The 26,003-nt window shown below is 38.9% G+C and overlaps 1 protein-coding gene across 3 annotated transcripts in view; it reads left to right on the top strand.

Annotated features, from left to right (window-relative positions):
• Positions 1-26,003, top strand: part of aplp1 (amyloid beta (A4) precursor-like protein 1) — a 102,779-nt gene that overhangs the window by 47,999 nt on the left and 28,777 nt on the right. For all 3 annotated transcript variants that reach the window (XM_036565262.1, XM_036565263.1, XM_036565261.1), the window contains exons 2-3: positions 17,674-17,859; positions 25,366-25,495. In XM_036565262.1, the coding sequence (XP_036421155.1) occupies positions 17,674-17,859; positions 25,366-25,495 (316 nt within the window). The remainder of the gene's footprint in view (positions 1-17,673; positions 17,860-25,365; positions 25,496-26,003) is intronic.

Genomic DNA, 26,003 nt, shown 5'->3' with positions numbered 1-26,003 from the left:
ATATATAAAGATGATTTCTCTTCAGCTATTTTTGAATAATAAAACATATTTTCACATTCATTTTCTGCACATTAGTACTTTGTATGTTGAATGTGCTGTACATGAGCAAATATCTAAAAACATCTAAAAAAAAGTTCTAATCTCTTCTCCGTGTAAACTGTATGATATTATTATTATTACTAATAAAATAAAATAGCAATAGTTTTTAATATGGAAAGCGATTCTGAAATTTTGAATTGCAGTGTAGCTGCACATGAATATTATAAGAGTATTCAACCTGTTTCCAGACATTTTGCTCATTTTATTTAGTGAAATAATATTGTTTCATTAGCAGATCATTTTACTTGTTTCAACATGTATCTTCAAAATAGTAACTTAACTACTTTTAATGGAAGTCAATGGAAAGCGATTTTTTTTCTACCCAGTTTTGGTGCATTTCTGTTGGTCCATTCATCATGATTTTTCACACAATCTGCTAAAGGAATAATGTAATTTCACTGCATAAACATTTTGTACAAATGTCTAGAAACAGTTTTATCTTATAATATTCTTAAAGCACAAGGAGAAATATTGGATATGTTGACTAAATTTGAGATGCTTTTATTTGGTATTATTTTCATTGCGGTGCAGCACTTAGTAGTAGTGGACTTGTGTTGCTGTCTGGAGGAGTGATAGCGGCCTGTCTGACATGACACATGGTTCATGAGATCATCTCAGAATGCATGGAGCGAATGGAGATGAGTGTACGAGGAGCGAGCGCACACACACACGCATACACACACACACACACACACATGCGCGTGTATGCACTGTATTTATTGCAGCTCATCCTGATTGATTAAAATGGGTTTGATTAGTTAAAAGATTTGTGACACAGGACAGAACAGAGCTCCGCCCACTTTCCCTCCACCAGCTTAGTCCACAGAGCTTCATGATTGCATCATCGCTGAGCATGAGGTCATCCTGCAACAGAGAGACGGGGAGGGAGGGTACTGAGTAGAAAGAGAAGGATAGGATGGGAAGAATAAAGAGAGAGAGAGAGAGAGAGAGCGAGAAGAAGGGTGATAGAAAGAAAGAAACTGGTAGCGAGAGGAAGGAGAGCGAGAGAGAGTTGTAGAGAGAGGGAGAGAGTGATAGAGAGAATGGGGGTAGAGAGAGAGAGAGAGCTAAGCCAAGTACAGAATCCGTAATGGAGCTGAAGTCAAGGGCGGGCAGCAGCAGCACAGCCTCGCTATGAAGGGGCTCAGTATAGACTAAATATACCAGACTCATTGTATCACTACATATTGGAACAATGTTAATAAGGCCTGCATGATGTTAAAAAGCCCAAATCCTACATTTTTATTTTTGTTTTTCCCCCTGAGGTCCACTTATGATGTTGTGTTCAGTTTTACATGCCAAACACAATCATAGTAGCCCTGAATTATGTCTCATTCAAAATGTAGGCCAGGTTGAAACTCTTAAGTTCACACACACACACACACACACACACACACACACACATATATATATATATATATATATATATATATATATGTATATATATATATACATATCACTGCTGTCAGACCAAAACCTTGTATCTCCTTTGTTGCCGTTTTAATTTGAAAGTACCCGTTGTCTTATGCATTATGTATACATTTAATGATGAATGAACCAAAAGAAATGACCCAAATTTACTTGGAAAAATGTCTGGTTCCATTGACTTACATTAAAAATAAAGTGTGTTTTTTCCTTCTCCTGTAAATTTATCAATTTGGAGATACGAGGTTTTGTTCCAACAGCAGCGATACACAGTGGTATGCAAAGGTCAAATTACATGTATTGTTGATGTTCTAAGTAAAATTTAATAAACACATCCTGTACCAAGAACACAATTAAATTGGTCAATTTTGTCTAATTTTAATGCACAATTTCTATTTGTTTGCAGAATTAAACATATTTGAAAAAATGCCATCACATGAAGTTTTTCAAATCAGCACACTTTGATTTAAGCTTTGATTAGATAAACCAGGTGTTGGATGATAACTATAAATAATACACCTCTGAATAACACCTGCTGACCACATAAATAGCTTTTTTAGGTGCTTAAGACTTGAAAGAGAGAGAGAGAGAGAGAGATAAAAGAGAAGTAAGAGCAGTGCAGTGTTCATAGGCCTGTACCTAAAGCTAAGGCTGGTGTGTGTGTGTGTGTGTGTGTGTGTGGGTGTGTGTGTGTGTGTGTGTGTGTGTGTGTGTGTGGGTGGGTGTGTGTGTGTGTGTGGTGTGTGAGTCCTCTGTGTCTGTGTGTTTGATGAGTTTAAATTAGCTGGACTGAAGCTTCTCTAGACGTGTTCCCCTCTGGACTCAATGTGCTGAGAAAACTGATAAAAAATTAGTTTTTTTTTCTGCAGTTTGTGCAAAGTGTGTGTGTGTGTGTGTGTGTAGTACATGGTGAAGATGCAGACAGATCTAGTCAACCAATTCAGCAGCTCTTCTAATACTCTCTCTCTCTCTCTCTCTCTCTCTCTCTCTCTCTCTTTCCTCTATCTTTCGCTTTCTCTGTTTCTGTCTCTCTATTGACTATTTTTCCTTTGCTCTCTCTGTATTTCTTTCTTTCTTGTCTTTTGTCCTCTTTTCTCTGTCTTTGTTTTGTTGACTCTGTCTTTCCTTCTCGTCTTTCTGTTTCTCTCTCGCTCTGTTCTTTCTTTCTTACTTTCTTTCTTTCTTTCTTGCTTTCTTTCTTGCTTTCTTACTTTATCTTTGTCTGTCTCTTGATTTCTTTTTTCTCTTCCTTTTTATCTCTCTCTCTCTCTCTCTCTCTCTCTCTCTCTCTCTCTCTCTCTCTCGTTTTCTCTCTCAGTATGTAACAAGATTTAATGAGAGTAATTTTGGACCGTTTAATTTCCTCTATTCACCAGCAAATATCCACACAATGTAAAGAGCAGCTGGACTTTTCAAAAGGAGTAAAAATTTAAATAAAAAGCCAACTAGTAGTTTTAAATTTAAATATCTACAACTTAAGTAACTTAAATACTCCTTTTAAATTCACGTGGGACTTTGTTATATTCAAAAGCCATTTTCTCATATTTATTACTAACAAGGTACCATATGCATTTCATTTAGTCAAAGGTGAATGTGATTATATTAAATTGAATTAAATTTAACTGAGCAGACATGAACTAATTAAATAGAACCTATTAGACAGAGTGATGTTAAAGGCTCTCTCTGGAAATCAGTGCAGACAGAGGGCAGCTAGCAGCGATCATTTGATTCAAAAGATAAAATGTTGATAATATATGAACAGTATATAGTATATAGTGGTATATTACAGTATATGGTCTGTAGAGTCTGGTAATGCTATGAAAAGTATCATCATGATTGTTAATGCCAGTTTAAAGTGGCACTCTGGTCTAAAACTAGAGTATATTTTGTTTTCTTGCTGTGTTATACAGTATTCCATAGCTCAGCTTTGTATCGTTTAGCCTCATCTGCTTGACCGAATTCATGATTTTATATCATTTTCAAGTTTTCCTTCATCAATGTCCTCTCACTACAATACCCAGCATGCATAGCACAAATGCGTCATACACTCCCACCTTAAAAAAATGTTTTGTTTTTTTTTCTTAGACTTTAAAGGACCTATATCATGAATTTTCCTCACTTTTTTAATACAAAAATTTGATGTAATTTGTAAACAAATGTGAAATTTTCAAAACATACCATTCACCCCTCAGTCCATACAGTCAATATAAAGAAAGTAATTGCAGCCGTTTTGAATTCATTCTTTTTGTGATGTCACAAAAACCAAATGCATTGACATATACCAGCATACAACAGTATAGCCGCAGTTTAGCTCAACTGCAGTTTAGTTTAGCTGCAGTTTAGCTCAACTGCAGTTTAGTTTAGCTGCAGTTTAGTTTAGCCGCAGTTTAGTTTAACTGCAGTTTAGCTCAACTGCAGTTTAGTTTAGCTGCAGTTTAGTTTAGCTGCAGTTTAGTTTAGCTGCAGTTTAGCTCAACTGCAGTTTAGTTTAGCCGCAGTTTAGTTTAACTGCAGTTTAGTTTAGCTGCAGTTTAGTTTAGCTGCAGTTTAGCTCAACTGCAGTTTAGTTTAGCTGCAGTTTAGTTTAGCTGCAGTTTAGCTCAACTGCAGTTTAGTTTGCTCAGCTGCAGTTTAGTTTAGCTGCAGTTTAGTTTAGCTGCAGTTTAGTTTAGCTGCAGTTTAGCTCAGCTGCAGTTTAGTTTAGCTGCAGTTTAGCTCAGCTGCAGTTTAGTTTCACTGCAGTTTAGTTATAAGAAGTGTTTGTTAGGACCTCTTTTTGAACGAAGCACAGTACAAGTCAGCAAATCAGAACAGAGCTCATTTACATACATCAGCCTTAAAAGCACAGTAACAAAAACAGCCTGTTTAATTCAAAGGGATAAAGAGGATGAACTCAGACAATGTTAAAAGTGGGCATTAGGGAAAAATAGTTTAAAACGTAGGATATGGGCGCTTTAAACTGGGAAATCTCTAATAACTAACTAATAACAGCTTTAGGATGCAAGTAAAAACATGTTCTATGGACTGATGAATCAAACTTCACTATCTGGCAGTCTGATGGACAAATCTGGGTTTAACGGATTCCAGGGGACACTACTTATCAGAATGCACAGTGCCAACAGAAAAGTTTGGTGGAGGAGGGATAATGGGGCTGGGGCTGTTTTTCAGGGTTTGGGCCCCCTAGTTCAATTGAAGGGTGATGTTTATGCTACAGCACACAAAGACATTTTAGACAGTTATATGCTTCCAATTTTGTGTCAGCAGTTTGGGGAAGAGCCTTTCCTGTTCCGGCGTGACTGTGACCCTGTGCACAGAGCGAGCTCCATATAGACACGGTTTGGCGAGTAGGCTTGTTTACAACAGATGTAGAGATTCATTTGGGCTGAAATACCATTTTAAATCTCCTGAAATGCAAATATCCACAATTGATTTGCTTTTTATCTACAGTATTACCTTGAAATTGCACTTTCCAATATGTGGGATGTGTCCTTCCTGATCATTTAGTGCCCATATCCTACGTTTTTCTGGAATTTCGTGTTTTCCCGTGAGGGTCCATTTATGCACCTAAACCAGTCATAATTCATTTTTATGTGCCTATTTCCCAGCATCTCTTCATCCCATAAAATTTTTGTTTTTATTCATGTGCATTAAGACAAGCTCTGTTCTGATTGGTTGTCTTGTATTGCGCCTCCTTCAAAAAGGAGTCAAGGCTGAAACACTCCTTATATCTCCACCCACTCACCTGAAGATATAAGGAGTCAAGGCTGAAACACTCCTTAGATCTTCAGGTGAATGGGTGGAGCTAAACTGCTGTAGGCTGAATAGATAGATATGTAAGTGCACTGATTTTCATGACATCACAAAACAATGAATTTAAGACAGGCTGTTTTTTCACCTTAGTTTCCATATGTGGACTGGAGGGTGAACGATATGTTTTGAAAGTTTAACAGCATCTACATACTACGTCAAACTCTTTTATCAAAGTTTGTTATTAAAGGAAAATTCAGTTTTCCATGATATGAGCCCCTTCAAGACTTACGGTTAATTTTTACAGTCTTGTTGAATCAAAGCCAGGACACACAACAGACCTAGTAAGCATTGAAAATTTGAGTTAAGGTTAAATTTCTCTTTATTCAACACACTGAGAAGAGAAATTTAGAGATTTTAAATCAGCATTCAAGGTCATCTTGTGTTCTGTGTTTGCACAGTCAAAGCAGGTGTTAAGTGACTATTCAGTGTGCCATTTAAAAAAGGGCTAAATGGAATAAAGGGAAGATTTAATACAGAGTTAATACAGTGTAAGACCACATATTTTGCCTTGAGCGGATACAATCTAAGCCTTTATCTGAGACCTAATGTGTGGGTGCATTTACTGTTGCATGTGTGTTCATGTGATCATTAAGTCGGACCCCAGGACTCCTGATGTTTCTGCGATCGATATCAGGCACGCTGTCGTAAAGCAGCAGGTTTGAGTATTGATCCGGCCTGTGTGTGTATGTGTGCATGTGTGTTAGTAGGGGGGTCCTGCATCGGGGTTTGAGCGCAGATTCATGTTATCTTCTCAAATGTCCGGAAGCCAGTGCTGTGGCATTGACTTTCCTCAAGGAAAAAAAAAAAAAAAAAACAAATAAATAAAAAAAACACACATCCATTTAGCCATTAGCTCAGCAACCAGATACTGTAGATTAGCAAGCCGTTAGCTGGCCTCTCCAGAGATTAGAGCACATTATCCAAAACAAACCAGTCCTTAGGCATGCAGGTCCTTGGGGTTGCTAAGATATAAGCACTAGTGTCACACGATGTGTGGAAACGTCAATGCTTTTTCAGTACTGCAGCATGGTAAATAATTCAATACGTTCAGGTCTTTATTTTAGGAGGCCAACACTCGACGCTGATGTTGTATTCTGCCTATAAGCGAATCAAATTGTGCATGCTAATTTGACTTGTTTGGGCAGAGCTGCTACCACTAGCAAATCTGAAACATACAGGTGAAGAGTTTTATTGAGTTATGTATTGTAACAGTCATGACAAAACTTTGTATCTCCTTTTTTTGCCTTTTTTTTTTTACTTAATTTGAAAAACATCAGCTGCCTTGGTGTTTTGGACCAATAAAAATCGTACAATATAATGTCTTTTTACATTAACTTTCTTTTATAAGTCTCTTTTGCCAAAAGTAAGTGGACACCCCTCCTAATTATTAAGTTCAGGTGTTTCAGCCACATCCATTGCTAACAGGTGTATAAAAGCAAGCACATAGCCTTGCAATCTCCACAGACAAACACTGGCAGTAAAATGGGTCATAGTGAAGAGATAAGTTACTTTAAACCTGGCACTGTCATGGGATGGCACCTTTACCATAAGTCAGTTTGTGGAATTTCTGCCCTGCTAGATTTGCCCCGGCCAACTGTAAGTCCTATTATTATTAAATGGAAACATCTACAAGCACAAACAGCTCAGTCATGAAGCGTGCCTCTGAAAGCAACATCAGCACAAGAACTGTGCATCAGGAACTTCATGAAATGGGTTTTCATGGCTGAGCAGCTGCACACAAGCCTAAGATCACTATGTGCAATGCCAAATGTCGGCTGGAGTGGTGTAAAGAACACCTTCTCTGGAGTAATGAGTCAAACTTCTGGCAGTCTGATTGACAAATCTGGGATTAAACAGATTCCAGGAGAACTGGAATTGCCTACCAGAATAGTATGCATAGTGCCAATAAAGTTTGGTGGAGGAGGGATAATGAGCTGGGGCTGTTTTGCAGGGTTTGCGCCCCTTAGTTCCAGTGAAGGGTGATGTTCATGCTACAGCATACAAAGACATTTTAGACAGTTATACGCTTCCAACTTGTGGCAGCAGTTTGGGGAAGACCCTTTCCTGTTCCAGCATGACTGTGATGCTGTGCACAGAGTGAGCTCCGTAAAGACATGGTTTGATGAGTTTGGTGTGGAGGAACTCCAGTGAATACATTTAGGATGAATTGGAAGGTCAACTGTGAGCCAGGCCTTCTCGCCTGACCACATGAATTCCCACAGACACACTACCAAATCTTGTGGACAGCCTTCCTAAAAGAGTGGAGGCTGTTATAGCTGCAAAGAAGGGGCAGCTCCATGTTATTTATCATAGTTTTGTAAAGGAATGTCCAACAAACTCACATAAGTCAAATGGTCAGGTGTCCACATACTTTTGGCCATACAGAAAAGGTAAGTGCGTTGGTTTTCATGGCATCACAAAAACAGTGCATTCAAAACAGGCTGAACAGTATGTTGTGAAACTTTAACAATAACTTTAGCAAAATACATATTCTCACACTTTTATTTGATAAAATTGAAGAAAATCTAGCTTTCTATGGAAGCGTACAGAGTCAGAATGCAGTACGCCATGACCTTAAACACATAATTGGATGAGGAGTTTAGTGCAGTTTAATGTCGGAATATTCCTGCACTGATCTTTTCTGACAGCACTGAATCATGTGAAATTATAAGTAAACCCTGAGTTGGCACTTTAGTACAGTCATGGCTTTGGGCCCTTTTTTAGCTGTCAGTTCACAGTGAACTGCAGAGTTTTCTGTCCACTTTTAATGAGCACACTGTGTATAGAATTGCTAAGGCCTTCAGACGTACGTCAGCGCATCAGCCTTACGCTGACACGTGTACACATACTGCACCATTGATGGTAACCCAGCCTTTCATGCTGATAGGATGTTTTTTCCACCCCCATGTTTAATCCAGCAGTCCTAATGGTGTTTTCCTCTTGTATTCTCAGCTCTCTGCGAATGCGCTTTCTCCTGCGGGCCTCTTCTACTTATTGTATATTTACAAGCTCGCCTTTATATATTTATTTTTCTCATAAATTTTAATTAGAACTTCAAACGCTTTAGCCCGGGCCAGCCGATGCAGGGCTTTCCCTTTGATCACTTTCTCATTCGCTCCTTTTTTTCTCCTCATCCCCTCTTCCCCTGTGGGCATCTCCTCTCTAATTGGTTGCTCGAGTGCTGCGTGTCTCCTCTGCCAGTCCCTCTGTCTGTCATTGAAGATTAAAGTGCACGGGGTTGCTTGTCCCGGACTGGGTTGCCAGATCGACGGCCCCGCGAGGGATGTCATTGAATTGGGCAGCCTCTGGAGCGTAACATTAGCAAGCGTTAGGAGTGTTTCTTGAGAACGCCCTTAGCTAGCTGTTCATGAAGCTCCCCAGTTTGAGTATTTATATGCACTTTGACTAGTGCTGTCTAAAGTTATTCAGAGAGGTCTGACACGAAATGTGCCATTTTAGAGAGACTTGCCAATTCTAGAATTGTTTCACGGTGGTGGTGATAGGAACCAGACATCCAAAACCCCTGAAAGCTCCCTCTGATATTATTTAGATAGATGCTGCCTGATGTCTGACACATTGTTTTACGGGTTTTGTAAAAAGGTTTTGGTAAAAGTGTGTTTTAATCCATTTATCTTAATCCATTAATCGTGGAGGGGCACATGCAGGGTGTTGTAAAGCAAAATAGTCCCCAAAGAAAATGTATTTTTTCAGACTTATGAGTATTTTACCATCATCAACATTACATGTAAAAACTCAGCAGACGTGTAGGTTCACTGGTGGTTTTGGATAGTAAATACATTTTACTTACTATCCAAAACCACCAGTGAACGTATACGTCTTCTGAGTTTTTACATGCTATATTTGTGTTGTAGATACGGTGACCCCTGGTTCCGATCACCGCCACTGTAAAGAAATCTGAATCTAAGTTTTCTCTACAGTCGGCCATTTCACACCAAACCACTCGAAGTGATTGTGTTTACATCTCAACAATTGATTTATGCAGAAATTTTGAAAGAATATATATTTTGACCTAATGCCTGTTGCCTTTCACATCGTGCAAATTTCATGATGAACTGCCTGAAAAAAATGACTCAAAAAAGTCTGGTTGCCGCTTGACGTACGTTAAAATAAGTTCGTCAGCAGTTTTTTCAGATGAGGTTTAATGTAGGACAGATCACCCTACTGACTAGTCCTAACAACACCAGATTGTAGGCAGTTGTCAATAATCCACAGTAAATCCCTCAAATGACAGCAGCCTTCTGCCATCTTACACTAACAGTACCTTCACTTTCAGTTGAAGTAGCACTTCTGCGCAGTAATTATAGATACAGTATATTCCACTAGGGGTTATTCTACTTTTACTGTTTTTGTAATTTCAGTGGATAAGCAGTGTTTGCTGAGAGTTTAATAGGACTAACAGTGTTCTTGACTGGCTTGTAAGAGTTACTGTACAGCACAGTCAGAAACTGTTAGTAACTATGTGAAAAATGTTGATATTAAAATCCATTTATCTGGTCAGTGTTTATTTGTCTAAAAATAGTAATATTATAATATACAAATAATATGAACACAGTGGTAATGATTTCATGTCAATGTTTTTGTTGAAGCATTTGAATATCAATACTTCAATATGTTAAATAAAGTGTGCCAGAGATTAAATATAACAAATCCTTGGTATGTCTGGGGTTGACTAGTTTTTATTGTATTTGGTTTTATTCTAATGATATAGGGTGTCTTTTGCACAGTACTGTATCTGACAGTGCAGTTCCAGAACAAAATCACTGAGGGTGCATCAGAAATGAATAGGGCTTTCGAAGTGCATGCTTTAGTTGTTAATTTGTGGAGATTACCAGAAGCGAAAAAGCAACAGGGGTGCTGCGGAAGAGTATTGCTTCAGATGAATAGCTCAATATAACAGCATGGCTCTTGAGATAGTAGAATGGGATTCGTTTAAAAAAATCAGTGCCTGTCCGTGATGGTAGGCCTACCGTCTACGTTTGATTAATTTCTCTGACATTAGCGAACGTCCAGTTTGCTAATGACAGAGGATGCTGACTGCAGCACAGTACGCCATTCACACAAATGTTTCAGGCTTTATCAGACAAATAAGCACTACGTCCATTAATTAGTCTTCACACCACACCAATACTGCATTCGACATACCCAAACAGTTATCTGCATGCAAAGCGCTGGTCTTAGGTACGACTTCCTCCGAAGCTCAAGTGAGGGTCCAAAAAATAAAACAGAGGATGCAGTGCATGCTTTTACACCCCCTTCAGAACTGGGCCTGCAACAGTAGTAATGAAATGTTGCCTTTAATTACATTACGTAAACAAGCGATTTAGTTTGTTAATGCTAAGTTTCTAGTGCTACATATTCTATAGACTAGAATAACACAACAGTGCTAATAAATCATATGTATAGTAATATACTTTGATATTGCTGTAACAATTTTTAGTCTTTAGTAGTTAGCACTACGTCAGTGTCACTGCAGTGCTGAGAATGATCCACCACCCAAATAATACCTGCTCTGTGGTGGTCCTGTGGGGGTCCTGACCATTGAAGAACAGGGTAAAAGGGGGCAAATAAAGTATACAGATGGACTACAGTCTGTAACTGTAGAACTACAAAGTGCTCCTAAATAGAAAGTGAAGCTGATAAAATGGACACTGAGTGTGGTGTTCCTAATAAAGTGCTCGGTGACTGTATGTCCTTTGCTACTTTGAATGAACAGTTCAAATTCCCTTTTTTAAGTAAGCTTCCTTTGTTTATTTGTTCTTTCTGTCTGGTTAACATTTGCAATATTTTATAAGATCCCCTTCGGTGTTATTTTAAGAGATGCAGGACCGAACAAGGCAGTCCAATCAAAACAAGCTAGGTTGGGTTAGCAGGGTTTGTGTTTACATTGTGAGAGTAGATGGATGAAGGCAAACCGGATGTTCCATATTTTTCAGTGGACCACCAACGAAAAGGTCTGTCAGCATCTGCTGCATTTCCGTCAGCTGCAGTGGTGGAATGAAATGGATGTCCATTTTTTTCTGAAGAATAAATGCTAAACGGTCACAGCTGAAGTTAAGGTGTACCTGGTCATACACAACTGGATCTGAACTTGAAAGAAAACGCACCATTATGTGCAGGGAGAAACATGTGCATGTGTTCAAATATGCTACAAAAGACGGATTAGTTGATAATTCACCCTGTTTTTGTCACCCTGCAAGAACACTAATGCTATCACCATGGCAACAGTTACACAGCTGCATGCTGCCTTCAGTTGCATGAACTGCACCAGTTCTGCTAAGTTTTTAAGTCAACATGTGAACAGACCATAAGACATTATTCACAGAATAGCAGCAGATGACACCTGTAATAACCTTATTAATGCTATCTTGAAATCACTAAATACCATGATATTGTGTCATTTGGAACATTTTGCAGCGTTTAATTTTATAAATACCGTTTAGCACTAATGGTAATTTTTACATTGACCCCCCACATATCCAACACTTTCGTTGAGCAACTCTTAAGCAATCCTAGTAAAGCAATAAGCTGCTTACTGAGGCAATACATTACAGTGATTTAACCATATGGGGTGCAGTCCAGAGTAAAATCACTGACACATGGTCTCAAGTGGCTTATTGCCCTAGTATATATATTATATATATATATTATATATATATATATATATATATATATAATAGTGTATAGTGTCTGAATATAATAAAATATACCAATATTCAATATATAATCACATTTATTTTTAATAATAATCTCATTAAACACTCTGCTGCAAGGTAGTCTGTAAACAGTAATCTGTGGTTGGCGAGCAATATAACATTAATATATGGACATAAATGGTCTTTCATTATTTGATGCATTATTATATCATTCAGTTGTGCGGTCATACGGGTGTATATGGAATACTTTACAGCTGGCTCAGCCAATCAGATTGTACAACTAGAACTATCTGTTTTGTGAAATGGTATTTGATATTTAGTAAGAAAATGCTAAAATGTCTCTCGGTTCAAAGCAGTCTTTTCACTAATGACTAACTAAAATCCCTGAAAGCAAAAGCTACCATGTGCCAACTAACTACACCCAGCAAACCAATCAATCCAGCTTTGATTCCTGCTCCTCTTCTCTTGTTCTCTGGTCCCTTGTGCTGTGTTTATGTACCTAAGTGGCTTTGCAGTCAATGAGCTTATATTAACACCTGACTGCAGCTCAGGGTTACTGTTAGCTGCGGCTGCAGGGCGTCCCGTGGGTCCTCCTGCAGGAGTGAGGAACACGTCCCAGATCAATACCAACTTCCTGCAGAGGAGAGGATGGTGGTGGGACAAGGGAGGGGAGTGAACTGGAAATAGCAAATGGGGAGAAAGTGGACTAAACAATGAGTAGAGATGAGACGGGGTCTTAAGTTGTGTTTGCGGTGATCTCAATTCCCTACATTTGAGCACTATATAGAACACTATTATAGGGATCAGAAATGGTCCCCTAATTACTATTCCCTACATTGGAACACTATATAGAACAATATTATAGGGAACAGAAATGGCCCCTTAATCACTATTACCTACGTTGGAGCACGGTATCAAACACTATTATAGGGAACAAAAATGGTCATTAAGTCATTATTCCCTACTAAGAAGCACTATAAAGAACATGATTATATAGAAAATAAATTGTCCCTTAATCACTATTTCCTATATCGGAGCACTGTATAAAACACTCTTATAAGGAGCAGGGATGGTCCCTTTATCACTATTCACTACCTTAGAAAATGAGGAGCACCATAAAGAACACTTTTATACGGAACTGACATGGTCCTTAATCACTATTTCCTACACTGGAGCACTATACATTGCAGTGCTATATAGAATACTATTATAGGTAACATAAATGGTCCCTTAATTACTATTTCCTACATTGGAACGCTACATATAACACTATTATAGGGATCAGAAACAGAGGAGCATCATTTTGAACACTGCTGTAGGGAACAGAATTTGTGATTGATCTATACTAGTTACTAGTTATATTGATCCATACTGTGGGCCATGTCCAAAACTATGTTCTAGTCACTGTATAGTGCACTCTTTTTACTACCCAGTGCTCCAGACTGGGTCTGTCTGAAATCATGGTGGGGAAAATCCAGTGCACTCTTACGATCCCACAAGGCAGTGATATGTGGAATAATGGGGCCTGTGGCAAGTATTTAGGTGAAACATTGAGGATAAAGGGAAGATAAAGCATGGCATCGTATTTAGGGCCAGATTTACATGATGACTCTGCAATTTCAATATCATAGACAGTGACTGTCGGATTATAAGTGCCTCAACCAATCACTCAACAGCTTATTCATTTTGACCCAGTGAAGCCTTTCTGAATGGGCTAAATGCTTTTTGTAAATCATCACAGAGTAATCATTGGCCCATTTCGGAATAATCTCTTAAAGAGCTGTATCTGGGGAGAATGAAGGCGTAGAGATCAGAGACGGTCAGTCAGTGATTGAGAAAAGAAGATAAAAAAGAGAGGAAATGGACAAAAGGAAGAAACACTTTCTAGACTTACTAGCTCATGAGTGTCGCATTGCTTTCGTGAGACTTGTAGAGATTTGGGGACTGGTTGCAATATAAATCCAGACATTTCTACTGTACAGGTTATTAAGATTTCAAACCAACACTCCTAAAAGGTTTTATTAGTTGATTTATTGAAGGGTTCTTACTGGGCTTATGTCATGGAAAGCTGAATTTCCCTCGCTTTTTCAAAACATAACTTTGTGAGTTCAGACTGTGCCTTTAACATGGTGGTGGTAGTATTGGGGAAGACTGATTGAGGGAGGGGGGAGAACTCTGAGAACTTAGGCTGGAGTTCTGGGCAGCATCTGTCTGCAGTTTGAAGGCCAGACCCCCTCATAGCAGGACTGTAGCAGGACTGATGTAGGACAGGAGGAACAGAGAGAAAATGGGGTGGTGGTGGGGATTGCGAACACTTCGTCACGGGAACAGAAGGTGAGGATGTGAATTTGTAGGGCATTAGACTGGAAAAAGGAGGGGTTTCAGCCATGCTTCTCCCCCCCAAACTTCAGTTATAATATAACTACATATTGATACAGTGCATAACTATCAAAGAATCAGGAGATGTATGTCCTCTCCCCAGTCCATACAGTCCATACATGGTAACTAAGCTGCAAAAACAGCCTGTTTTGAATGAATCATTGTTGTGATGCCACAAAAACCAAAGCATTTACATATTTCCACCTTATTCAGTCTACAGCAGTTTAGCTCTGCCCATATATCAGTCTTAAAGGCACAGTAACAAAAATTACCTGTTTAATTCCCTGAGAAAAAGAGGTGGTCATGTAAAATTAATTATTAATTATACAAATTATTTCATATTAGCATGCAGAAAAAAACAAAATATGTAGGATGCCGGCCAATTAAATATTTAGCTCAACTGTCTGCAGAATTTCAAAGACAAAACATTTCAAGCTCTGACAGAATAAGTTCACCCTCAAATAGAAGAACCTGTTGTGGAAATATATCAACATGAAACCAGTTGATTTGAAGTGAAATGTTGTTCTTAGTATAAATGTATTTGTACACATTTAGAATTTCAGCTCAGTTTGGTCATCCTGTAAGCAGTAAACAGTTCAATATTTCAGTGTGTAAAGGGGAATTCCACCGATTTTTCAAAATGTTTGCATAATTTGGTGGTCAAGATAAACAAAGTCATTCAAAGTGGTCTGATATGCAATGCCTTGCAAATTCGAACTGTTCACAACAGTGATGATGGGAACCAGATGTCTGAAGAGTTCAATGGTTATGAATACACTGCCTGATACAAGTCATTGTTTTACAATAGTTTTGAGAAGATTTTGGCCTAAACTGTACTTTTTTTCTTCTTAATGGTGGAGATGCACATGCAGGGTGAGGCAAAATAATTCAGAAAGAAAAAATTTCTTCAGATTCATCACTATTTTACATCATCAGCATTACTTATAAAAACTCAAGACATGTGTAGGTTCACTGGAGGTTTTGGATAGTAAATAAAGTGGCTATATTTGTGGTGTAGTCATGGTGACCCCTGGTTCCTATCACCACCACTGTAAAGAAACCTGAGTCTGTAAATTTCACTACAATGAACCATTTCACACCAAACCACTCTGAATGAGTTTGACGTCTGCAGAAATGTTGAAAAATCTGAGGAATTCAGCTTCAAGATGCAGTTTAGAAGCTGGATAAAGAAAACTAAAAAAACCTGAAAAACTACTTGTAGCATATTTTTGGCCATAGTTGCATGAATTAAATTGAAGTGCATTAAATTTGAATGAGACCTGCTGTGTGACTTGGTGTAGAATAGCCTGTGTCCACTAAGATAAGCCGTGCACGCGCATTTAAAGCTTATTTTTTGCAAGTAGGGACTGGATTTGTACTCTCTGTGCAGCTGTACTCCATCCCCAAACTGATCAGGCTGTGGTTGAAGTGGGCTTCACAATACATGCACAAAAAAGCACACGCACACTCTCTCGGGTTTGATTGGAGATGGATAAGCCGCATTTAGAGTAATCAGTGAGTCTGGCTCGGCTCGATGTCAGAGTCAATAATGGCAGCCCATGTAACTCCCCTTCAGTGTAATGATAAAGACTGCTCTCTCTTGCTTCCTGCCTCCCTCGCTGTCTCTCTCTTTCTCTCTGACTGTCGCCTTTTCCCTTTAAACCCTTAAGATATAAACTGAATGTGGGTCTATATGCTTCAATTCCTCACTCTCACAGTTATCTACGAACTAAAGGTACATTCATTCTATCGCAGCATCCGTCAGAGGAACTCAAACAAACAACGGATTATTTTAAGATCCAAAAAAACATGAATAAATACTACATGTTTTTGATATTGAACAATTACAGGATGACAAGGCTCAGCCTACGGTCATTGGTTGGGCATTCTGAGGTCAGCACAGCGCAGGGCTAAGTTCAACAAATGTAAACTTTGCGTGCAACCGAAGCTCCACGCAGCGTAGCAAAAACAAATCCGTTAAAAGTGAATGGACGAGATGAGAGCAAAACCGTTTTTGTCATAAAATTACTGAGTAAATCAAAACAGTCACCTAAAAATAAGTTGGAAGAGGAAGGAACTGAACAATAAGCCTACAGTTTAAAACGATGAATAGAACAGCTTGACAAAGACATGCTAGCATGGCTAACAACCAATGAAAAGTCAGAATCGGTTAGAATGACCCCATTTGCATAATGCTAGCTGGTGACTATTCATTTTTATTCTTTGTTAGCAACATTTAGCTTTTTTTGACTGAACCTTTCCCTTTAAAAGAAGGCCATGCTAACACGGCTAGCAACAAAGGGACAATAATAGTCACCAATTAGCATGATCCATTTGCATGCTAACTGGTTTCTGTTTGCTTTCATTCATTGTAAGCATACATACATACATACATCATCTAAACCGCTTATCCTTCTGGGTCGCGGTGGGGTGCTGGAGCCTATCCCAGCTGTCATTGGGCGGAAGGCAGGATACACCCTGGACAGGTCTCATTGTAAGCAATGTTAGCTTTTTTGACTGAGCTTTAAAGCAGAGATTTCCAAACCTGGTCCTGGAGAACCTCCTGTCCAGCACATTTCAGTGTCTTCAGCTCTTAAACACCCACTTCACCTCAGGAAGGGCTGATTAATTGGATCAGGAGTGTTTGGAGCAGAGCAAACATGAAAATGCGCAGGGCAGGACAGGAATAGCTTGACCAAACAAGCTAACATAGCTACCAAGTTTGTTTACGTTATTCCTGTCTGACTCCAGTTGCATAATGCTACCTAGTGACTGTTCACTTGTATTCTTTGTTAGCAACATTAGCTTTTTTGATTGAACTGTTATTTTAAAAGAATAGCTTGTCCAAATATGTGAAGCAGCTAGCAACAAATGGAGGGTGATATCCACCACTTGCACGACTCCATTTACACGCTAACTGAAGGCTTTTCTCTTTCATTCCTTGTTATCATCAGTGGCTTTTTTTGACTGAACTATTCCATTAAAAGAATAGCTTGGCCAAATATGCTAGAAATGTTAGCCACAAATGGTTGGTAATTGCTATCATTTAGCATCATTTATATGTTGGGGCTATTCTCCTTCATTCATTGTTAGCAACATTAGCTTTTTTTGGCTGACTGATTCCTGTTTTAATCTGCTGCCTTCATTATTCCTGATGTATTGCTGATGTGTTGCAACTGAAGGAATAGGTGGCTACAATTTGAATATATGAATATATGAATATATGAAAGAAACTGAAACAGATTGGTGTGTGACAATGCTAACCATCTGTTTATCTCTCTCCCAGGCTCTGGCTATGACTGAGGCGAATGGACCGGTGGGGGGCCCTCTGGTGGTCGAGCCTCAGATTGCGATGTTCTGTGGTCGTCCTCTCCTGCACATAAACACTGAGACCGGGCAGTGGGAGCCGGACCCTCAGGGCCGTCAGGGCTGCTTCACTCAGCCTAACAAAATCCTCTCCTACTGCCAAGAGGTACGCTTAACCACACTCACACGCATATTAGAGCTGCATTAATATATGGAGAAAATGCTGTGTTTGGTTATACTGCTACATACTGTGATCGCCATACAACTTCCCTGCCAAAAAAAAACAAAAAAAACGGTCATCTGGACCATCTGACCCTGTTTAAAGAAAGCGACAAGCAGCACTTGTGACTTGTTTCTCAGTCATATGATCAAATGTACCTTCGTTTATTTCGGTTCATTTGAGATGGTCTCCTGAAAATGTAGGAAAAGAACCAAAAGTTCAACCCACTCGAACATCTCAACCTCTTGTAACACATTAGGAACTTTAATACAGCAGTAGAGTCAGGCTGGGTTATGTACCCCAGCACAGCATTTCTGCATTGTGGTGAGCATTTTGGTGCACAGATCTGACCTGTCCATGCTGTGCCTACAAAAACATTGTTTTCTCAGTGCACACTGCAAAAAATGATATCTTAGCAAGTGTAAACGTCTTAAATGTAGTCAATATATCTACTATTTCTCATTATGAGACTGTCGTAAGAATATTGTGAGATTATTTAACTTATTCCTACACAATTCAAGCAGTTTTATGTTATGAAAGCACCTTGTTCCATTGGCCAATCATTTTACTTGTTTTAAGCATTATTTCTTGAAATTAGCAAAATTATCTTCATTATTTTTTGAAATAAGTAAACTGTTTTGCCAATGGAAAAAGACACTTTTACTAGATAAAATCACTTAAAACAATAATAAATGTACAGAAACAGGTGGAATAATCTTATAGTATTCTTTTTTTTTTTTTTTAACAGTGTCATAATGAGAAATTTTAGATTTACTGACTACATTTAAGACGATTTTGCTTGTTAAGATGTTATTTTTTTGCAGTGCAAGCTTTAAAGAACATTGGCAAAAATTCCACTCGACCTAATGGGAGTTTTCTAGCGCAGTTATAACTCAGTTTTTGTTAAAAATCTTAATCTTAAATTGCATATATTTTGGATTTATGTGAAAGGCCAAACGGTTACAATAGATCACGTGTAGTTTTTTTTTTTACTAGTCAAGCTCATGTTAGCATGGTGGTTGTGCTCTTTATTAAACTCGAAACTTAACATTTTGTAACTACTTTAATGGTACGTTTTCACTACATGCAAAATCCTTGGCTAATATTTGACTCCTGTTCATTTTCAGTGGAGAGAACTAAGACATTGCATGAAGGACTGTGAGATAGTGAGGCGCAAGAAGTTAAGCAACAACAAGGGTAGACCTACGTAGTTCTGTCTAGATGAAATGAATGAAAAAGTACTGTCAGGACCCTTTTCGTACTCTGTTGCATGGTGTGGCTTATTTAGAGCCTTTACACTCGTATTTATAGGCCAGTAAACTTTTACTGGTACCGTTTAAAAATAGCAGATTTGAGTGGAAGTGCGTCACACCATTGTACATTGACAAAAAATAAATTAGGACTAACTTAACTAATATAAACTCCCTCCTTTTTTCTACACTCACTGTTCATTTTATCAGCTCCACTGACCGTATAGGAGCACTTTGTAGTTCTACAGTTACAGACCGTAGTCCATCTGTTTCTCTGCACACTTTGTTAGCCCCTTTCACCGTGTTCTTCAGTGGTCAGGACCCCCTGAGTGTAGAAAAAAGAAGGTAGTGTTAATGTTGTGGCTGATTGTTGTATAGTCTATCATACTCAAGAGACTGTTTTTAGAGCTAGGTTTATGAGAGTTGTCTACTTTAATAAGAAGAAGATTTATTATGACTGGCAGATCTGTTTGCATCCTGCATTGTAGACACACACGCTCCTTAAGCAGCGAGGCACCACATGTCGTGAACAAATACCGTAAACAAAGGCCGCTCATTAGGTTAAATTAGATTTTTGCTCACGTTCTGTAAAGCTGGACACCTGGCCTTACTCTAACATGACAGTCTGTTGTATGGTGTTGCAACACAGAATACAGCACTTATTCAAGTTTAACTCTGGAGCGAATAATATTTGGCGAATTAGGCGTGCAATAACATGCTGATGATATCCGCCATCAATCAGCAGAAGAGATTTATTTGCCGTTTGCCCCTCCGGCCCCTCAGGCAGAAACATATTGTGCAGCTAACGTGCCATCGCTTCCTCCAACTTAAGAGGATTTTTGCTCTGCCCTGATCTTATCTAGTGGAATTAAGGATGTGTGATGATACTTGGTTATTTTCCCTGCCCAATCAGGCTCTCCTTGGATTCGTGTAGAGCAAGAGTAGTTGTAGTTGCAAAGTACTGCTCTGCTTCATCTCTGAGAAAAATATTGCTTCTGGATTTGAGTGTACGAACACTTACTGCATGGTGTTATTATGAAAAACCAGCAGCACTGGAAGATATTAGATTCCAGTTTAGCTAGTTTTCTTTTTAAAATAATTTAACTGGCTGACACCACTTCATGATAACATTAGCCTACTGGATTTTTTTTTTTCGTCTATTACTGTGCCCTTAAGATTAAGCTCTGTCCTGATTGGTTGTCATGCATTGTGGCTAATTCAAAAAGCAGTCTGGGCTGAAACATTCCTTATAACTTCAGAATGGGCGGAGCTAAACTGCTGTAGACTGAATAGGTGGATATATGTGTACAGTCATAGGTAAAAGTGTGGGCGCCCCTGGTTAAATGACATGTTTTTGTTGATTTTCTAAGTGATTTTTACAGCAGCACTTTAGGGCCACTGTTACAAAAAAAATAATAATACACTTTGAGAATAAAGTCATAATATTTTGTGATTAAAGTCGGATTTTTTAGAATAAAGTCGTGATATTTTGAGAATTAAGTCGTAATATTTCAATAGTATAGTTGTAAATTTACAAGAATAAACTCACAATATTTCAAGGATAAAGTGGGCTAATTGTAGAGGGGCTGCCGTAAAGCACTGGGGCCTCGGTTGCTGTACTGGTGACTTCCACTCACTCCTTCGGGATGGATCATCATTCCTGTAAAACTACATACCCTCTTAGAATGGCACGGAGGTGTAACCACCAATAGCCGTGTAGACAAGCACTGCCTGCGATTCTCCTTCAGCAAAAGAGACAATTTCCTCCAAGTCTGTCTGGTTCTTTGTTCTAAATAAGCACAGTTTCCTGCACAGCCATTTCAGCCATTTCTTATACTAATAACAATCTGGTGTTGATGTGCCAGGAGAGACAGGGAAACCGATTTCAACCATAAAGTGGCCCTAAAATGCCATCGTAGATTTTCTACAGAAAACACACGTCTGCACATTTTAATACACAGTTACTGTTTATTTGCTGAATGGAAAATATTGGGTAATGTAGCCTGCATAAAAGTTTATAGGCACAGTTTATATTTTTTTTTCCCCCAATATGTCAAATGCAGGCGGCACGGTGGCGCAGTGGGTAGCGCTGTCGCCTCACAGCAAGAAGGGCCTGGGATCGATTCCCGGCCGGGTGACCAGGGTCATTTCTGTGTGGAGTTTGCATGTTCTCCCCGTGTCTGCGTGGGTTTCCTCCGGGTACTCCAGTTTCCTCCCACAGTCCAAAAACATGCAGTCAGGCCAATTAGACATGCTAAATTGCCCCTAGGTGTGAGTGAGTGTGGACTGTGTATGTCCGACCTGTCCAGGGTGTATCCTGCCTTCCGCCCAATGACAGCTGGTATAGGCTCCAGCACCCCACCGCGACCCAGAAGGATAAGCGGTTTAGATGATGGATGGATGGATGGATGTTAAATGCAGCACACAGACAAAAATTTTCACTACAACTTGCAGAGTTTATTCTCTGTAGAGGTTGTGATAACTTGTTAGGATTATTTTGTCGATCGTGTGTCAACAAACCTTTTGCTGGTTTTGTGACATCACAAAAAACAAATTTAGAACCGCCTGTTTTTGCAACTTAATTTCTGTATAGCGGCTGTATGGACTGTGGAGAATATATATACATACTCATATACATACACCAAACTCTAATATATCAAACTTAATCATACAAAAAAGTGAGGAAAGTTTGTTTTTCCATGATATGGACCCTTTAATCCTTTTGCTTTGTGTCGTATCAGCGTTTTATGTTAGTCTAGCATGGACAGCATCCCTGTACTGCAACACTGCATCCTCAGTGAGGTGGGGTTACCTCAGCTAGTCCAGTCCAGCTCCTTCGCCAAACACTGCGAATGTACTAATATACTAATTCCTGCCGCGTCTCCTGCTGGCACACTCCACCATGCTGTACATACATGGCTGCTGTAAGCGCTCGTCCCACCGAGAGATCTCACATGATAGATTTAATGAAGTGAAGAAGCCAAAGAATATGTCATTTCCTTGCTGGATGCTGTTCAGATTAGCAGGCTGTCCACCGGTGGAGAGCTATCCTGCTGCCAGAGTGTGTTTTCAGCAGAATAATCCCTCGCCATATGCCTCTACAGCGAGAGAATGGCAGCAGGATCCATTGCAGTTTTCTTTCCTTTGGCTTCCTTAAAGAGCCCATATGGAAAAACACATTTTCCTTGCATTTTTTTAAATGAAAGAGTTACTATTCAGTCCCCAGTTCATTCCGACTGTATATGGAAAATAAGCTGCCAAAACAGTCCATTTTGGATTTACTGATTTTGTGATGTCACAACCCATATGCACAGGAAACATATTTCCATTTTTTTTTGATATTTTGTATTGTTTGTAATATATTTTGACCTATATTTAAGTAGAAAAAATGTCCCTGTATTTTAGTACATTGACACGTATGTGCACATGACTTTTTTAAAATATTCAAAAATGGCACAAACATATTTAGCGCACATATGAAACATGATGTATATTGCAAATATATATTTAATACTAACAAATAAAGGAGTGCGTTTACATATCTTCCTCTTCAGCAGTTTAGTTACAGCAGTTTAGCTTCTTGCATTCTCAGTGAGTGCGTTCACATTCTGCAGTTATCTGATTATTCAAATGGTCATGTAAACAGCACACTCTGATTTCTTAGATCAGAGTAAGGTTTAGAAATCCGATCTGGAGTTTAGCTCAGTAATCAGATTTCTCAGTGCATGTAAACCTCTTACTCTGATTTGCTTTCGTATTTCTCAGTCTGCGCATGTGCGAAAAACAGGCCGCTGGTACCGGAAATAAGCAAGCAGTGTTGCCAGCAAGATGCAGCAAAAAACTATTGGAGCGACGCTGAAACCAAATACATGCTTGATGAAATGAAGGATTCAAATATTCTTCATCATCTAGATGATGTATGTTCATATTTTCAGGTAAAGTGGCTGGTTCCAAAGCAGAAATCTGATTACTGTCTGACTCATGTAGACCTGGAGTTTCCACACTATTTGATTACTCGAGTGCATGTAAACACGTTGATTGGGTTACTGACAAAATCTGATTTTCTGCAGTTATCGGATTATTAAGGGCATGTAAATTCACTCAGTAAAGTTATAAGGTGTGTCTCCACCCAGACTGCTTTTTGAATCAGGCGCAATACAACACAGTTAATCAGATCATTTATATACATCAGTCTTAAAGACACAGTAACATAAACAACTTGGTCAAAAAAGGGGGAAAGCAGCCATGAAGAAATGAATTATGACTGCATTTGGTACATAAAACCACACAGACATTATGATGAATCTCATGGAAAAAAGCAAAATGCAAGAAAATTGAAGATATGGGTGCTTTAATATGAATGGACATTCATGTGAGCTATTAGCTGTGATTTAGGTGGCATAAACGCTTTAGGAATATTCTATGAATATTGAGAATTTCACCTGAATTCAAGCATAATGACTAAAAATGTGCAACAAAACATGCATGCTGGTTTATTTTAGTCACGTGTTAACTGTGTGCTCTCTCTGGCTAACCTTGTCTTGTGCTATCTGACCTATATATGTGGAAATATATATAGCAGAGTTATGAACTGCATGAGGAAATATACTGATGTATTTCCTGAATAAGTGTGAATCTCCATCAGCTCTATCCTCTGTGCTAGGCAGTGACCTCTCCTCTCTTTATTTAAGGCCATTCTCTTTCAGTGATTTTGAGACACTTTTGTATAACTTTAATCACGTATCAATAGCACATAAATAAAAGTCAGTCTATTTTATATCCCATATACATTCTCTTTTAACATTTCCTCTAACTGAGCGATTCAGAAGACTCCTATAGAGGAAGTTTAGCATAACCTTCTAGAGGAAAGTATGAAAATGCACAGCATCAGAACTCTGCAGTCTAAGCTGTGGGTGTGTATTCATCATGATGACACTAAAAGTGCTGATCTGGGGTTATTTCATGGTCAAGTTAAAGGAATAGTTCAGTTGAACGTCCAGTTTTTTCTTTACCCCACTATATGACATAGTATCATTTTAAAACTGACAAAAGTGGCTTGCTTTTAGCTTTGGTACTTTTGTCCATTTTTATAGATAACAGTGTCAGAAAACACATAAGCAAGTCTATTAGAGATTACTGAACAACTCAACACAGTGGAAGCAGTTTGCAGGATATTAATTGGTGGATACAGGCTTCCATATTAGCTTTGTAGCATTGCTAATTGATAGCATATAAGCTTCCATTAATTGTTAACTAAATTAGCTTTGCAGCTATGCTAATTGATAGCATGTACGCTTCCATTACTTGTCAACTACATTAGCTTTGCAGCAATGCTAAATGATAGCATATACGCTACCACTACTTGTTAACTATGTTAGCTTTGTAGCATTGCTAATTGATAGCATATATGCTTCCATTACTTGGCAACTACATTAGCTTTGCAGCAATGCTAAATGATAGCGTATACGCTTCCGTTATTTGTTAACTACATTAGCTTTGTAGCGATCACTGCAGAACTAAATAAGCTTTAAGCTTTAGACACCAAACATGTATATGTGTATATATATATATATATATATATATATATATATATGTATTATTTTAATGACAGAATGATCGTCCTTAGCCAAGATCTGCACTTTATTGTCCAGCACTTCAGATGAACATATGATATGGAGGATACTGCAGTCTTAGATTAATAACTTAACCACCTCTAAAAATAGCCTATCCACAAAAGTAACAGCCTTAGCTTGGAATTAATATGCTAACACTGAACCTTTGGGCAAGGTTAGCATTGAGGTTTTGTGTTTTAATGTAAGCTGCTTGACTCTGAATTGGTATTCATGACTAGACATTAGGGTAATATAGCGAGCTTTGTGGCTATGCTGAATAATTAACAAGGAGGAGATATTTCACTGTGCAGAAGATGGGAATGTGCCTTCAAGGACAAAGCGCTTTAGAGCTGCATTGCTCTCCATTCTTTCCTCCTTGCCCCTGTTTCTCCCTCTATTTTCCTCAGTGTCCCTGGACCATCCCCCCAGTCCCTCAATCACTTTCTCCGGCCTTTCTTTAATCTGTTTAAACCCTCTCGTATCTCTCCTGTCTACCCTCTGTCCTTTGCTCTTTCCTGATTCCATCTGTCCTGACTCCTCTCCCTCTGTGTGTCCGGCTGTGTCCATGTGTATGTCTGTGTTTGTTTCAGATGTACCCAGGTCTTCAGATCTCTCATGTGGAAGAGGCCTCTGCTCCAGTGACGATCCCAGCGTGGTGTAAGAAAGGGTGGGGTCACTGTCAGACTCGTCAGTTCATCGTCATCCCCTACCGCTGTCTGGGTGAGGCACATGTTTCACGTTTATTACTAAACAATATTATTATATGACATACAAGTGTATGGGATGAAAAACATGGTTCTTCGAGGATTCTTTAGTGAAGACAAAGGTTCAGTTCTGAACCATTTCGTGCTTAAACGGTTCTTTGCATGGTGAAATTGTTCTTCAGACTGATGAAGAACGTGTCATCTATGGTTCTGTGTAGAACCTTTTTGAAATTGGGTCTATATAGCACCAAAACGGGCTCTTCTATTGTTACAAGCTTGACATCATTTTTTAAGATCCTTTTAGCTTCTTTTAAGGTGAAGTTTAGAGACTTAGAACTGAGTTCCAAACATGTTGTCCCACATTTTCATGTCACTACCGAAACACAGAGTTTTACTATGTGGGCGGAGCCTTATTTTAGCCACGCCCCTGCATTTTAGAGCAGGAAATGAGGCTGCATCCCTGTCCCTCATGGCCACATGGTGAGCAGTTAGATCCTGTTGTTTTGAGGTAAATGTGTCACAAA

Source organism: Colossoma macropomum, unplaced genomic scaffold (assembly GCF_904425465.1).
Source record: "Colossoma macropomum unplaced genomic scaffold, Colossoma_macropomum, whole genome shotgun sequence".
NCBI lineage: Eukaryota > Metazoa > Chordata > Actinopteri > Characiformes > Serrasalmidae > Colossoma > Colossoma macropomum.
Note: the sequence above shows the minus strand (reverse complement) of the source record. Positions and strands in the feature narration are given on the sequence as shown.